We start from the raw sequence: 14,759 nt of genomic DNA on the forward strand, positions 1-14,759 counted from the left end.
CCCTTACCCTCATCAGCAAAACACAGATGTATTATTTAGCATATAAAACCGGTAATTACCTACTAATTTACGAAAGATTAATTTTTTCTCTTTTCGTCAGTTTTCAAGAAGTCTTCCCGTGATTAACTGTAAACAGGAATGGTTTACACCTCAAATTAGAAGCCATTAATTAGCATGACGAAGTCAACTGCAAGATACACAGATAATTTAAATTATTTAATCACTAATCACCTTGGTTAAACTGTAGTATACTCTTTCAATATCCTTCGGTAGGGTATTGATCTGTCAGTAAATTACCTCCCGATCAGTTAGAGATAAATATTAGCGTTCTTTCCTTTCTCTCAGCTTTACATTATTCCTTCTTGTAAATACTTAAAAAACCTTTAAGGTTCTTTAATCCCAAGTCGCTAATTAGCCATCACTAGCCTTTTTGTAACCAGGAAAAAGAGTATCTGAAGTACAGATCAGGAGTTCGCTTTGCCCGTAAACAATAAAATAAATTAAAATAAAACATCTTTAAAATGTAAAATGCTTAAGGCAACGGCAATAATAAAAGACATACGCAGAGGTGGCTTCGGCAAATAACGGGCTTGCAAACGCCAAGTGCTTAACAAAAAAAGCCGAACCTCTATTGCAATATACAGCACTCCAATAAATTACACAACACTTTGCATAGGCTGCAGAAATAACGCAGGACAAGACTTACACAGATGCCAATCCGCAGCATTTATACACATGCACATGGCAAGAGACAGAAACCAAACACTATCATTCAACTCGGGCCGGGGAGCGCGATCCCGAGTTTGCCCAGCGCGAGAGGGCTCTCTGCGTGTGTGTCTGTGTGCGCGCGTGAGAGTGAGACCCATCCTCGGGGCATTTCCCCTCTTTGGGCAGTTTTGCTTCATTTGTTTCCCATTTCTGCTACATAGAAACTAACTTCCATCTCAGCCCCAGCCAGCGCCACTGAATAGAGCCTGTGCTGCGGCTTCGTGTGCGTCAGATCCCTCCGCGGAGCCGTCCCCGGCCCCCTCCCTCCCGCGGTCGGCCTCCACAGAGAAAGCGCCTTTCAGCCAACCGGCGGCTCCGACTCCGACATCTTCTCCGACTGGAAATAAATAAATAAATCGCACCTTTGGCCGGGGAGGAAAGGGCAGGGGTCTCGTCACACTGGGCGCGGGGGCGCTGGGCGCGGGGCCGGAGGCACTCTTTTTTGCGCCGGGGGGCGGGGGCGCGGGCCGAGGACCGGGCCAAGCCCGGGCCGCGAAGGCGGCGGACTCCTTTCTGCGGCGGAGGGATCCGCGGCGGAGGCGGCGGCGGCCGTAGCCGCTGCCTGAGAGTTGTTGTTTCCTCCTCCTCCTCCTCCGCCTCCGCCGCCGTTGCTTGAATGGTGGAGCCGAGGCTGGGCTCGTGAACACACACTGACAGCTATAGGGCAGGCGGCGGCACCATCCCCGCTTCCCCTCGGCGGCGGGGTGTCCCGCCGGCGGCCCTGAAGTGACCCATAAACATGTCTTGTGAGAGGAAAGGCCTCTCGGAGCTGCGATCGGGTAAGTCGGGGGGCTGCTGGGGCCGCTGGCACCGGGCGATTCCGCCCGCGGTCCCCCGCCCCCCGCCGCCCGGCCGCTAAGCCTGTGTGTCTCCCCGTCCCCCTCTCCCGCGCAGAGCTCTACTTCCTCATCGCCCGGTTCCTGGAAGATGGACCCTGTCAGCAGGCGGCTCAGGTACGGCGGCGCGCGGCGCGCGGCGCGGGCCGAGCCGGCGCTCGCCGCTCGCGGGCGTGGGGGAGGGCGGCGGCGGCGGCGGGGCTGCGGCCCGGGGCGCGGGGCTCAGCTCTCCCCGCTTTGTTGTTGCAGGTGCTGATCCGCGAGGTGGCCGAGAAGGAGGTAAGGGCGGCGGCGGCCCGGCGCGTCTCGCCGCCGCGCGGCCGCCTCTGGGCCGTGCCGCCGCCACGGCCGCCGCTGGGGCGCGGGGCGCGGGGTTCGGGGTCCCCGCCGGGGCGCGGGGCGGGCGGGGGAGGGGAGCTGGCGGGCCCGGGCTGGGGGCCGGGCTCACGGGGCGTCCTCTCCCCGCAGCTGCTGCCCCGCCGCACCGACTGGACCGGGAAGGAGCATCCCAGGACCTACCAGAATCTGGTGAGACATTCACGTCGCGGAGCAAAGAAACTTTTCCCCGAGTCGAATAAAAATTGAATTTCCCGCAATTTTTTACAGAGACAAAAACTTGGCCCCAGAACGTGAAAGCTCCAAAGGCCACGGGGAGGGTTGGGAGGCCGGCGCGGGGGCTTCGGGGGGCAGTGGTCGGGGGGACACGCACCCCGAGGCCGCAGGGGCTGCCAACAATTTATTTGTGATATTTTGTTAATGTACTAGAAATAAAGATACGTCATGAGTGTTGTGCAGTGCAAGGCCGGAGGAGGAGGGGCCGGCGCGCGCGTCCGTGCGGGCGCGGGGGCGCGCGCGAGGCGGCGGCGGCGGCGGCGGGAGCGGCGCGAGGAAGGAGGGCGCGCTTGCTCGCTCGCTCGCTCGCTCGCTTGCTCTGCACGCGCGGTCGGCTCGGCTTTCTCCTGCCCCACACAATAGCTGGTGACTAACTGCTCCGAAGTGGCATTAGCATTTCACAAGCAGGCTATTCAGCCGCAGCGGAACCGTAGCAAGGCGTTATTTTTTTTTTCTCTCTCTCGATTCTTTTGCTTTCCTTAAATTCAGAGCTAGGTTTTTTGTTTGAGGGTTTCGGATGTATGATGATAGTCGGCCGGAGGCTCCTCTTGCTTTTTTCCAAAACACATTCGCAGAAGTGTAAAAGCCTGTAACCCCCCTGAAAGCCAGAAGTTTAACAGGCTTTTTCTAATTTTGCTGATTCTCGTGCTATTCCGCGACTTCAGTAAAAACTGTTATTGGAAGTCACTGAAGAGTTTTGATTTTTACGCTTACATTTATTGTGGTATGGAACTTGGCAAGTAAAAGTTTTCCAGCTTATATTGGGGTGTATTTTGTTTAATAGCTTGAAAAGTAGCTATTTTTTTTTAATTTTGTGGGGTTTCACAGTGAATATGTTAGTAATTTCTAAAAATGGTCTTATGAAAGTGGACCTGTTGTGGCTGGACGAGTAACGTATTTGTGTTCGGTAGTTGTATTTTTTCATATTGTCTCTCCTAAACCGATTTAGGTTGTTTGTATGAATATGTGTGTCTGGAGCAGTAAAAGCAGTCACACGGCGGGGGTGGTGGGGGCGCTTAATCTGTGCAGTGCAACTGACTCGGAACTGATGTTTTGAGGTGGTTCTAACGAGTATAACGTTATTTCATGAGGGCTTCTGAAACGATTAGGAAGTTTCACCTACGTTAGAATTGAATGTCTTCTGTGAGGTGAAAGCATGACAAGATTTTGGTGGCATTTGTTTCATTTGGATAGAACATCTAACGTTTGAATTTAAATCTCTTACGATTTCATGTAGATTAAGCGTCCATTAGGTTTAGGAAATTTAATGGAGCCTTAACAGAATATATTTATTTCCACACTCTGTTTTCAAGTAGTGATCGAGGCTTTCATTCAATACTTTGCTACAGTGAATGGAGGGAGTTTGAAGCAAACTCTTAAGATTCAGTGCCTGCAATATTTTAATTTGGAGTGTGGGGGGGATGTAAATATTTGACAAAATCCTAAGTGGGTTCCTTGACTTGTTACTTGAAAAAATTATGGAGCTTATAGTATTCTGTTTTTAAGAATTGGGCAGATTTTACAAAACTCATTCTTGAATCTCATAAAAACCTCAGTCACTGAAGATTGCTGTTTTCTTGTAAAATTAAAATGTAATATTACTGCATTTTTAAAATGAAGCAGCTGATGGTATTTTGCTAAATTATGGGAATGTGTAATACTTGCATGAATATCATGTTTTTTCCAGTAAAAACAGGGGCACTAATGTTCATTTTTAGTTTCTTGAGAGGGTTTTTCATTTCATATATTAATAAAATGAATTTATATTCCTTGTCTCTTTAACAGATTTAGAATAGTAAGTGGTGTCTTCTTTAGTGTGTTATTTTTCAAAATCCACCTATTTTGCATGGAAGTGGGGTTTTTTGCCTGGAGTGTTTTCTCCTTTTACCAGAACAGTCATCTTGGCATACTTACGAGGCAGTTAAGAATTCTTGTTAAAATGTAAGAGTTCCTGGTTCATTTTCTCTTTTTGTTCATTCAGCATATTGTTCACTCCATATCTACTGGATACAAGACACCTTTTGAAGTGCTTTTATATCCATCAAACTATATAACTAGGTGTGTGGGTATTTGGTTTAACTTAATTTGGGTTTTTGAAATTCAGTTAGCTCTAAGACATTTTGGAACACCATATGTCTAGGTGAGCACATGCAAAATCTCTTGTATAATGTTCTCTATTGTCTTAATTTATTCTTATGACTTAAAAAACTTCATTGCCTTCAAGTTGAATTTACTTAACATTGGTTTTAAGTTAATTTGGTGAGTGAAACCAAAATAATAACTATTACTTGTGATTTCAGTAGTGTCTATCTCTACCTGGAAATATGTTGCTCTGTTAACTGATAAATTGACTAATATGTTAAGTGGAAGAATATATATGTCAGATTGAAATTTCTAGAAAACCTCAAATTACAGCTATTTAACATAGATCAGCATCTGTAGTCAGCCTCCATGTAAATCACAGCGATTGAGTTTTGACCAAGAGGAAACTGGAGTTTTAAGAGCACTTTTAAAGGATCATAGGTTTTAAAAAAAAAAAGGATGCATTTATTGCCAAGTGTGATTGATAAAGTTATTATAAAACATCATTGTATTACCATCTACCTTAAGATTTAAAACATTTTTAAGATTGAATGGAATTTGATACAAAGTGAAATGGTTTGTTTCTTATAGTATATGTTTAATCAGAGTTTGTATTTTTAAAAATAGGTTGGTCTTAAAGCAAAAGGGTATATTTTAAGCTTTCATCAGAATTGTTATTTTTTAAATGGAGCCAAGCATAGGTAACTTTTTATAGAACAGGAAAACTCAGATAATTTTTGGGCAAAGAGAAAGCTTTGTCATTTATTTCTTATTTTGAATAGTGAAATTAGTTGGTGTATTAAGTTTTGCTGTCTAGTTGTCACTTTAGTTAGTGGTGATTGCATACTTAAGGATCTTGAGGCAGAATCTTTAAACACTTTTTACCAAATTTGGGATTCTGATTACATTTCTTGCTTACATGGCTGTTTTGTTTTGTTTGTATACATATACACACACATACATATATATGTATATATGTATATGTGTGTATATGTATATACATAAAAACTGGGTTCTTGTTAAACCCAGTTAAAATGTTAAATGTTAAAAATGATGTAATTTTTATTTTATGTAGTGGTATTTACTTTTCCTAAAATCATTCCACTTACTAGAAATCTTTCTATTCAAATGAAAGGATTGGGAGTTAGATATGGATTGTGATTTTAGTCCTGTCAGCAGTTAGCCTGCAGGTTACCTCAAGCAGTTATGGAATTTCTCTGGGTCCCAGTTAGCTCATTTGTAAAATAAGTGAATTGAAATTTTTGTAATCTGAAAATTGATTTTGAACAAGAAATAGCAATACATTGTCTCTAAAAGCTCAACTCTTTCATTTTGTTGATGGTTATCCAAAACACAAAAAAGTAGATACGGAGAAAACCTGCAGATTAGAAAATTATATAAATGCTTTTTATAGTGCCATTCTTAGGTTGTAGTATATTTCTTCTTAGAGACAGGTGAATATTTTTGATACCCTACCCACATTGTAGACTGCCTCTTTACTCTGTAATTAGTATATTTTTCTCCATGGTTTAAGTACTAGTTTTCATAAATTATTGCTAGTCTTAAATTCAGAGAAGAATAAGAACCATGAATAAGATATACTTAAGTATAGATCATACGTGTGCATGTATTTAGAGTATGCTGATTAATGTGAAAGTTAAGATTCAAAACCTAGGAGACAAGTTTTAGAAAAGAAACAAAAACATGTTTTTGAATGAGGTATTTCTGTTCTATATTGAAGATAATACGGAGCTTTTAAAACTTAACCAGTAAAATTTTGGGGGTGGGGGATGACGAGTAATGAAGTGAATGTGCAGAATAGAGTTACATTTCGTTTTTTAATAGAGTATCAGTGAAATAGTAAGATTTGCTTGGTAGTCGCTAAAACACAGCTTTTGTATCCTATAGTCAGTCCTTGGGGTGCCTGGGTGGTTCAGTCAGCTGTGTCCGACTCGTGATTTTGGCTAAGGTCACGATCTTATGGTTGATGGATTCGAGCCCCTCATCGGGCTCTGCGCTGATAGCACAGAGCCTGCTTGGGATTCTCTCTCTCTCAAAATAAATTAAACTTAAAAAAAAATCTCCTAATTCTTTTAATGAAAACTACAAAGTTAACATGTTAGGGAAACATGCTGAAGGGCTCAAATGGGCAAAACTTGATCCTTTCTTATCTATGCAGTTATTCTGTTGGTATATATACCATTATTTTAAGAAGTTGGAGGCATTTACAAATATTTTTAAAGGAAACAAAGTACCCGTTAAGTTCTTTATACTCCCAAATGATTGTAAAGTGGCCTGAACATAAGGAGGAGTTGGATTATCCCATCCCCAACTACATAAGGGTGTTTTACATGACTGTAATGAGGCAGAATAGTACTGCAGGAGCTTGTTTTCAGTCTGTAAAATGGGCTAAAAATAGCCCTATTTTGTAGGATTCGGTGAGTGATAACTGACTGGCACAAATCAAGTACAATGTAAAGGTTTGTGTTTGCAATTATCAGGACTTTAATCGTGGTAGTAAAGGTTCCAATTATAGCTTTATGATGCATTAAAGTTTCAGAAAACATCTTTATTTGAGAAGTAAGTATGCATAATTTTCTGAACATAGCAGCTGCAGCCTAAGAAAGACCGCTTTAAAACTTCAGAAGATACTATTGGTAGAATTATATTGTAGATCCAATAATTAAGTCTAAGGTAGAAAAAAGTATAATAAATACCAAAAGTAAATAATTTTTAAAACATTGTGGCTAGAATTCTAGAAGAATTTTGGTGGTCTGTATAGTGATTCTATGACTTTTTTGTGGACTAATTAACATTAAAAAATGTTTGGGTAGTTGAAGTATCCAAAACTGGTTAGAGAATACATGAAACTTTTTTTCTTTTGGTAGTCAGATGACATTTAGGGATTTGTGAAGGGAACTTGGCTGTTGCTTCTGTCTCCTTCTGTTCAAAGATTTGTATAATTTAAACTCCTCACAATGGTTTGTATTTTTGAAATTGTCAGAGAGGACATGTTTTGTCAGTCTGGTTTAAAGTTACATGTTTTAAACAGAGCTTAATACAGACTTTTTGAATTAATCTTTAAGTGAGCACTAGGTTAAATTAATCCTATGAATGCCAATTTTTTAATCCACTCAAAATTCCTTTGTCAGATCACAAGTTTTTGTTTCTTTTATGTAGAAGCACCTTATCTAGTCTACTGCAGTCATTTTTCTTTTTCCCAAATTTTATAGTTACCTGTCATTGTCACTGCAGAATTGTAACAGATAAAATTGTATCCTATACAACTTGTTCTGGACAAGTAATACCAGACAGGTTAATTTCATTCTTGTAGTTTCTCTGTTTAAGTTTCTGAATTCACAGAAAAGTATATGTAATACTAATAAGCAAAGTGGACGTTAGTTAACAGTACTAAGTATCCATTTTAATGGGCTTTTTAATTATATTCAAGAAAATCAGGCATTAAAATGAGTGTATTTTTCTTCTAGGGTATTTAAGTTGCTTTTATAATTACATCTAAAAGTAATAAAGGCTATTATATGATACAAACCAAACTTAAAATTTTAGAAAAAAAATTTAAAATGTGTAAAGATTATCGATTTCTGATTTGTTTGTGAAAAGCTATATTATGGGTACAATTATGAGTAATTTGTGAAAACTAATAAATTATCTTAGAATGGATAAGTATATGTTACTGAGCATATGGAATATAGAAGAGTCTATTTTAGAACAGATTGGAGAAAATGATACTTTTTTTTCTCTATGGAATTTGAGAATTTAGTGTACTAAAAAATCAAAATTATGATATAGAAGAATGAAATATGTAAGTGAGAACGTTTGGTCTCTGTAGTGACAGAGAAGGCAATCTTCAGATATGATGCTGGTGCATCTTTATTTTTGCCTTACACACACAGAAGCAGCCTATTTGAGCTCAGGGATGACAGATAAGGAAAAGGGTGGTTGGTTGGATGAGAAGTTTTTCATACTAAGAATATGTAGTTAGCAACATGATCTGATGCTCCTTCTGTTTAAGTTAAAACTAAATTGTAAATGGAATGAGGTTTATAATATAGCTTAGGTTATTCGTGATAGCATGGATGATGGCAGCAGGAGGCACGTATTCTGGACTCCAGGTGGCCTGTGATCATGGTGGCATGACCCATTTGATCTTTATCAGGGATAGAGAACAGGCACATAGCCTGTCTTGGCAGAGGTTATAGTAGAAATGCAAGAAATATTTACCTTGTGTCATTTGATTCTGGTTTAGATTTTGAGGAAATACTAAATTCTAGGCAACTTGGAGAAATGTGCATTTTTTTTTTAAACAACTTCACTGCCATTGTATGTGTGGTGTTAGTTATTTTGAGTATACTGTTTGAAACTGAAACGTGACTAAAAATGAAACTAGTCGTTCTCTTAAGAGTATTTATATTGACATTTTAAGAATAGTTTAAGAATTTTCCGTCTTTAAATTAATAGACGATAACTTTTCCAACAGAATCCCGAATTGGAAATTTAAATTCTAGTTTAGTAAATAATATTTTAAAGAGGATTTCTTAACTGTACAAATTTTGCTTAGGAAACATGATTTAATTTAAAAACAAAACTTCAAAATGTAATATTTCAAAAAGTTAAATTTTATCATGTAGTGTTTTAAATTAATTTTTATAGAGAATCCTTTGTAGTTTGTGGACACCTAAATTCTTGATAAAGTTTTTTTTTTTTGTAGCAAAATATAGTCGGATTGTGATGAATAAAATTTGGAAGAGCATCATGCATATTCTTTAAAAGACAGATTTGTATTGATAATACTAGCTGAATTATCTAAATGAATTCTTAGGTGGTTGATTAAATTGTGAATAGAAGACAGTCTTTCAAGCATGTTTATTGACAGTTAATTAAGGGTAAATAGACCACCAAGATTAATTTTGACACTTAATAAGAATCTGTATTAATTTTATTATACTTCTAATTACAAAGAAATCATAGGCATGTAAAGAGTCCTTGTGAGAATAGTTACCAGATTAGAGGATTTGACTCGAAAAATGTTTATGTAGGTTCTATTAAGAGTATAAATCCTAAGAGCTGTGTGACAGTGGAGCAGGGACTAAAGTTTTGAGAAGGAAACTAATGTAGTGAAAGTAACAGTAATCTTGGAATCAGGAGACCTTGGGTTTGATTACTAATTTTTCCTATTTTCTAAATGTATGACTTTTAAGAAGCTGTAACCTTTGGACTTCAGTTTTCTATATCTGTGAAATGGGGAAAATACTTGATCTTACTTGCTTGTGAAGATAAATTTTGAGAATACTTGACACAAAGTAAGTATTCCGTGTATTTTCTACGTGGAAGGCTATCACAGTTTTTTAAAAAATTGCTCAGAAAATGTAAACTAGCTTTAAAGATGGTGGATGTAATTTTAGCCTATACATTGTAAATCTGTTGATTTATAATTAGAAGTTTAAAGTTTTCAGAATTTGAGATCTGGTTTTAAAAATAGATATTAGAGAATGATTAATGGTAAATAGGGCTTTTAAATTTATGATTTTGTTCATATGTTAGAATAGTTGTAAAAATAAGAATTGTATTTCACTAAGCTGACCTTTTAAAATTTAGAACTATAGTGGAGAGCAGAAGTAACTAGCCTTTCAGATTTGAAAAAAATTGAGAAAACGTGAAAAAACTGACATTTTTAGAACAGATCAGGTGTTCAGGACCTAGTAGTGCTAAATATTTGTGGATCTTATTTTCATCGGGACTTCTTAAATTATATGCTAGAGGAAGAACTGATATTTCTAGATCTCATAGGTAAATCAAGTATTTTCATTGTATTGATCTGCCTCATTTTGGAAAGGTCCTTAAAATGATTTCCAAAATGTTTTTTCCCTGCGTAGGTCTAGAAAGATTCTCAACATGAAAGATCAACATGGAGCATGTAATGTGAAGTGTAATTTAAATGACAGACAACTCCATGTCACCTACCATCACTACCTCCCAAGGTGGTGACTTGGCAGTCTCAGTCTTGTAGATGAGGGCATTGAGATGTGGAATAAATGTTTTCCCGCGCTCAGCAAGTTTAAACGTAGACTGTTGGACTTTAGAGCTTTCAATCAAACTACTGACCTTTTCTTTAAAAATTGAGTAGAATTCTTAATGACAGTATGTCTGGTGGAATGCAGTGGCTTCCAAGTTTTTTATATTTTCTTCCCACTGATAAAATTTACCTTTTAACGGTAATTTCCATTGACAATGTCAAAATTTTCTTGGCTGGGAAGAACGGCTGTTTATATGAAGTAGCATAGTAAGCAGAAGCAGATAGTTTTAGGCAGGGATGCAAGAAAGTAAACTACTCAAAGACCTCAGTCTTTCCTTGCTCCTTCCTTGCTGTAGTTTACATTTTCAGAAGAGGATCCTGTTGTTCAAATTGTGATAGACAATTCTAGAAATGTTTTAAATATGCAGCTGGAAAAAGGAGTGATAAAGGTTTATGATTTGGGCGAAGGCTTGAGCAGAGTTGTCTCTTTCACAGAATTCTGCTATCCTTGCTAGTGGAAATGTTGATAGAACCAAGAATTGTTTAGATCAGGGGTGGTAAACTATGTTGGTTGCAGGTAAATTGTGTAGGAAACCTGTTTATAAGGCCTCGAAGCTAAAGTTACTACATTTTTAGAGTTGGTAAAAATATGTATGTACAGCTGATAGGTGCCTCCAAGGCCCAAAATATTTACCATCCGACCCTTCACAGAAAATGTTTGCTGACCTATGTTCTAGATATCCTATTTACACAGGGACACCTTTAATTCAGGTTTTAACCATTAATTATGGACCCTTAACCCAAAGATTGTTGTTACTGTATCAAGTGATTTTCTTTTGGGATTGGAGGTGGGAGTGGGGATATGAGAAGTTTGAAAAAGCTCTGACTAGCCCCCTGGTGTAAGAGTGAATCTCAGTGAGATGACATCAGAGTTTGCATCCTTAAATCAGGCTCTTGCATCTGAGTAGGAGAGAAGATGAGATGTTTATGAAAATTTAAAAGGGGAGCACAGCTAAAAAATAGTGTATTTTTCTTATTTTCTTTTCAGGATAGTAATCATAAATTTTATGGTTTAATCTGTTTGTACCTTCTAACTTTAAGAGTTTAAAATTTTAATCTTAGAAATATTGAGAAAAGTAGGGCTGATCACATTGATTTCCTTTAACCATAGTAGGAGATAACCATAGTAGGAGAGAGTATTTAGGGTTGTCACTCTATCTTTGTAATTTTATTTTCCATCCTTAGTTGTTTATCTTTTTAAAAAAGTTTTGTTTATTTACTCTGTACACCCAGCGTGGGGCTTGAACTCACAAACCTGAGATCAAGAGTCGCATACTCTTCTTACTGAGCCAGCCAGATGCCCCTCTATCCTTAGTTGTTTTAAGTGTCACCCTTTACCTGTAGGAATTTGTGCCTTTGTGCTAATTTGTTTAGTACTGAAAGTGAACTTTAGAATGTTTCTTTTTCGGCATAGTTTAATGTCTGTGTTGAAAACTGTTCAGGATGTCTATTTTTAAGCTTTCTTCTATATTGATATATATGTATTTGAGGCAATAGGTACTACAGGCAGTGTAAATGAGGGCTGGAGTTACAGCTCCTTGGTTTGATTCTCATCTCTGCTATCCACTAAATGTGTGTGATCTTGGGAACCTTGTTTTATATTATTGTATAATAATTTCTTCATTAACGGGAATAATAGTTCATATCTCTTAGGGTTATTAAAATAACTGAGCTTTTACATGTAAAATTTACCAACTTACCACAAGGCCTAGCATTTAGAGTGTAGTCAATATGTGTTAGCTAGATAGTGTTATTAATATTTATCACCTTTAACTTTATAATTTGATCATACTTTTTATACATTGAATGTCTTAAGAAATTGAAAGCAGCATGGGTCATGGAAAGTAATCAGTATATTAGAATTGAGGATGTTGTTTTGTTTTTCCCAAATAATAGTGTACAAACCATTACCAAGAATCCAAATATATACATTTTGTTTAAGGGATTTTATTACGATCTCATTTCCGATTTCCCTTTTGATTTTAATTTCCTTTTAGTTATTTACTAGTATAAACAAATAAAATAAAAATTTATTCAAACTAAAAAGCTTAATATTAAAGATACGGTATCTTACTAATTTGAAAATTAAAAATCACATATGTGTAGTCATATATGAGCCATTTTAATTTTTTGAACCATTTTCATTTTTTAAAATTTGTGTTTGTCTTTACATTTTATTGACCATAGTGACATGGATTAATACTCCTTAAGAATAATGATTTAAGGTAGCAAAAGAAAGTTTTCATTTATTTTTATAAGTATGTATTGGGTGTGTGTGTGTGTGTATGTGTATGTATGTATGTATGTGATGCAGTTTGGACCAAAAAGAGACTTGATTCTTACACTCTTGTAGTTAATGGCAAAGTTGAGAAGAAAAACATTGAATTATTAAACTTTTAGATGTATAATAACAAACTGGTACATGAGTTAAGAAAAAGTTGCCAAGAGTATGTACCCAAGATAACACATTTAGACTGGTAAGATAAAGGAAAACTAGGGAGGTTACATTGAAGAGAAGATTTGAAGCACATTGAAGAGTTGTTTGGGCAAGGAATGTGGGGAAATGTAGAGAGTATGCCACCTGGGAAAAGCCTGAGAGCAGAGAGTGCAGGTAAAGAACCTGAAAAAAGGCCAGTGTGTCTAAATGTGGTAAGTGGGGGCTGGAGCGTGTAGGACTAAGAACGTGCCAGATGAAGCAGAGAAATATGAATGGACCATACGTGCCTTTCAGGATTTGTAGACCATGTTAAGGAGTCAGATATCTAAAGAGCAAGGAAAGTCTCTGAAGTGTTTGTTTTTGTTTTTTAATTTATTTTTTAATGTTTATTCATTTTTGAGAGACTGAGTGCAAATGGGGGAGGGGCAGAGAGGGAGGGAGACAGCATCTGAAGCAGGCTCCAGGCTCTGAGCTGTCAGCTCTGAGCTGTCAGCACAGAGCCCCACACGTCTCTTGAACTCACTAACTGCAAGATCATGACCTGAGCCAAAGTTGGACGCTCAACCCACTGAGCCACTCAGGTGCGCCCCGTCTCTGAAGTGTTTTTAAATTTTTTATAAGTGTTTATTTTTGAGAGAGAGGCAGAGCGTGAGCTAGGGAGGGGCAGAGAAAAAGGGAGACAGAATCTGAAGCAGGCTCCAGTCTCTGAGCGGTTAGCACAGAGCCCTGTGCATGGCTCAAACCCACGAACCGCAAGCTATAGTCGGACACTCAACTGACTCAAGCCACTCAGGTGCCCCTCTGAAGTGTTTTAAGTAAAGGTGACTTGACCAGATAAAGCTTTTGGAGAGATCATTATGATTGCAGTATACAGAGTACCTCTGGAATAGAAGAGATTATAGATTCGAATGAGGTAGGAGGCATGAGTAGATGTGGGAGAGATAGGGGTTATTGCAACGATGATTTTGAATTGGATTGTTGTGGAGAAGAGGAAGGGAAAATCAATTGAACTTGGTGACTACTTGGATATTGGGAAGGAGATGGAGGAATGGGCAATGTAAAAAATACAACTTTTTCGCTTGAGGCTGGATGGATAGTGTTGCCGTTTGTCAGGGTAGAGAACATTTTGGGAGGTGAGTGTTGACATGAGGATTATGAGTTCATTTTGCATATGTTGAGCTGAGGAGGGCTTGGGATCCAAAGAGAGATATCTTTTAAGGAAGTTTGATGTGTAAGCCTAGGCTACAGTTACAAATTTTGGAATCATTGGTATAATAATTGTCCAAGTAGGAAGTATTGAGTGAGAAGAAATAGGGTCTGGAGCTGGACTCTGGTAGAACTCTGGTAGAACAAGTGAACGAGATCTAAGCCTGTGTTTACCTATATAGGTCATGGACAAGTAAATCGGCAGTCTTAGGATATTGCAGGGGTCTTAGGAACCTTCAAAACAGGGCAAGATAGAGTTGTTGTTTGGGGGGAAGAGGATCATAGCTATGATTAGATTCTCACTGAGGTCTAGATAACGAAATATATGAAGAACAATATGATAGAAGTACTACAGACTGCTGGTTAGTGGGGTAAAAGAACATTTTGGGGAGGAGTATAATGTGCTATGGAAATACAAAGATAGAATGTCCAAAAAAGGGGGGCAGAGGTATTGTAGTAGGTCATAGAAGGCAGTGAGGCATAGACTAAGACATGAAGGAGAATGAGTTGGGGAAGGTGGATGGGCAGAGAAAAGATTTCCAGCAGACAGATCAGCTTGTATAAAGTTTCAAAAGCCAGAAAGCCCCTGAGGATTTTAAGAACTGAAAGTATCTAACTTTTAAAGTGAAAGTTGATTTTGAAAAATTGAAATGTACTAAATCACCAAGGGAAGACTAAGTCTGAGAAAGTGGATTCATAGTATTTTATTCAAAGACACAATTCT

General features: G+C 38.4%; 1 protein-coding gene across 4 annotated transcripts in view; it reads left to right on the forward strand.

Moving 5' to 3' along the window:
• Positions 1-1,319: 1,319 nt before the first annotated feature.
• The window catches only part of PHIP (pleckstrin homology domain interacting protein), a 149,766-nt gene continuing 136,326 nt past the window's right edge, over positions 1,320-14,759 (forward strand). The window contains exons 1-4 of one of the 4 annotated variants that reach the window (XM_047101820.1): positions 1,320-1,547; positions 1,663-1,721; positions 1,854-1,883; positions 2,073-2,132. In XM_047101820.1, the coding sequence (XP_046957776.1) occupies positions 1,508-1,547; positions 1,663-1,721; positions 1,854-1,883; positions 2,073-2,132 (189 nt within the window). In that variant the 5' untranslated portion in view covers positions 1,320-1,507. The remainder of the gene's footprint in view (positions 1,548-1,662; positions 1,722-1,853; positions 1,884-2,072; positions 2,133-14,759) is intronic. The other 3 variants (XM_047101817.1, XM_047101816.1, XM_047101819.1) reach the window with 3 other exon arrangements.

The sequence above is a fragment of the Lynx rufus genome, unplaced genomic scaffold (assembly GCF_022079265.1).
Source record: "Lynx rufus isolate CCGP_SWC_20201006 ecotype Redwood Valley unplaced genomic scaffold, mLynRuf1.p SCAF_6, whole genome shotgun sequence".
NCBI classification, from domain to species: Eukaryota; Metazoa; Chordata; class Mammalia; order Carnivora; family Felidae; genus Lynx; species Lynx rufus.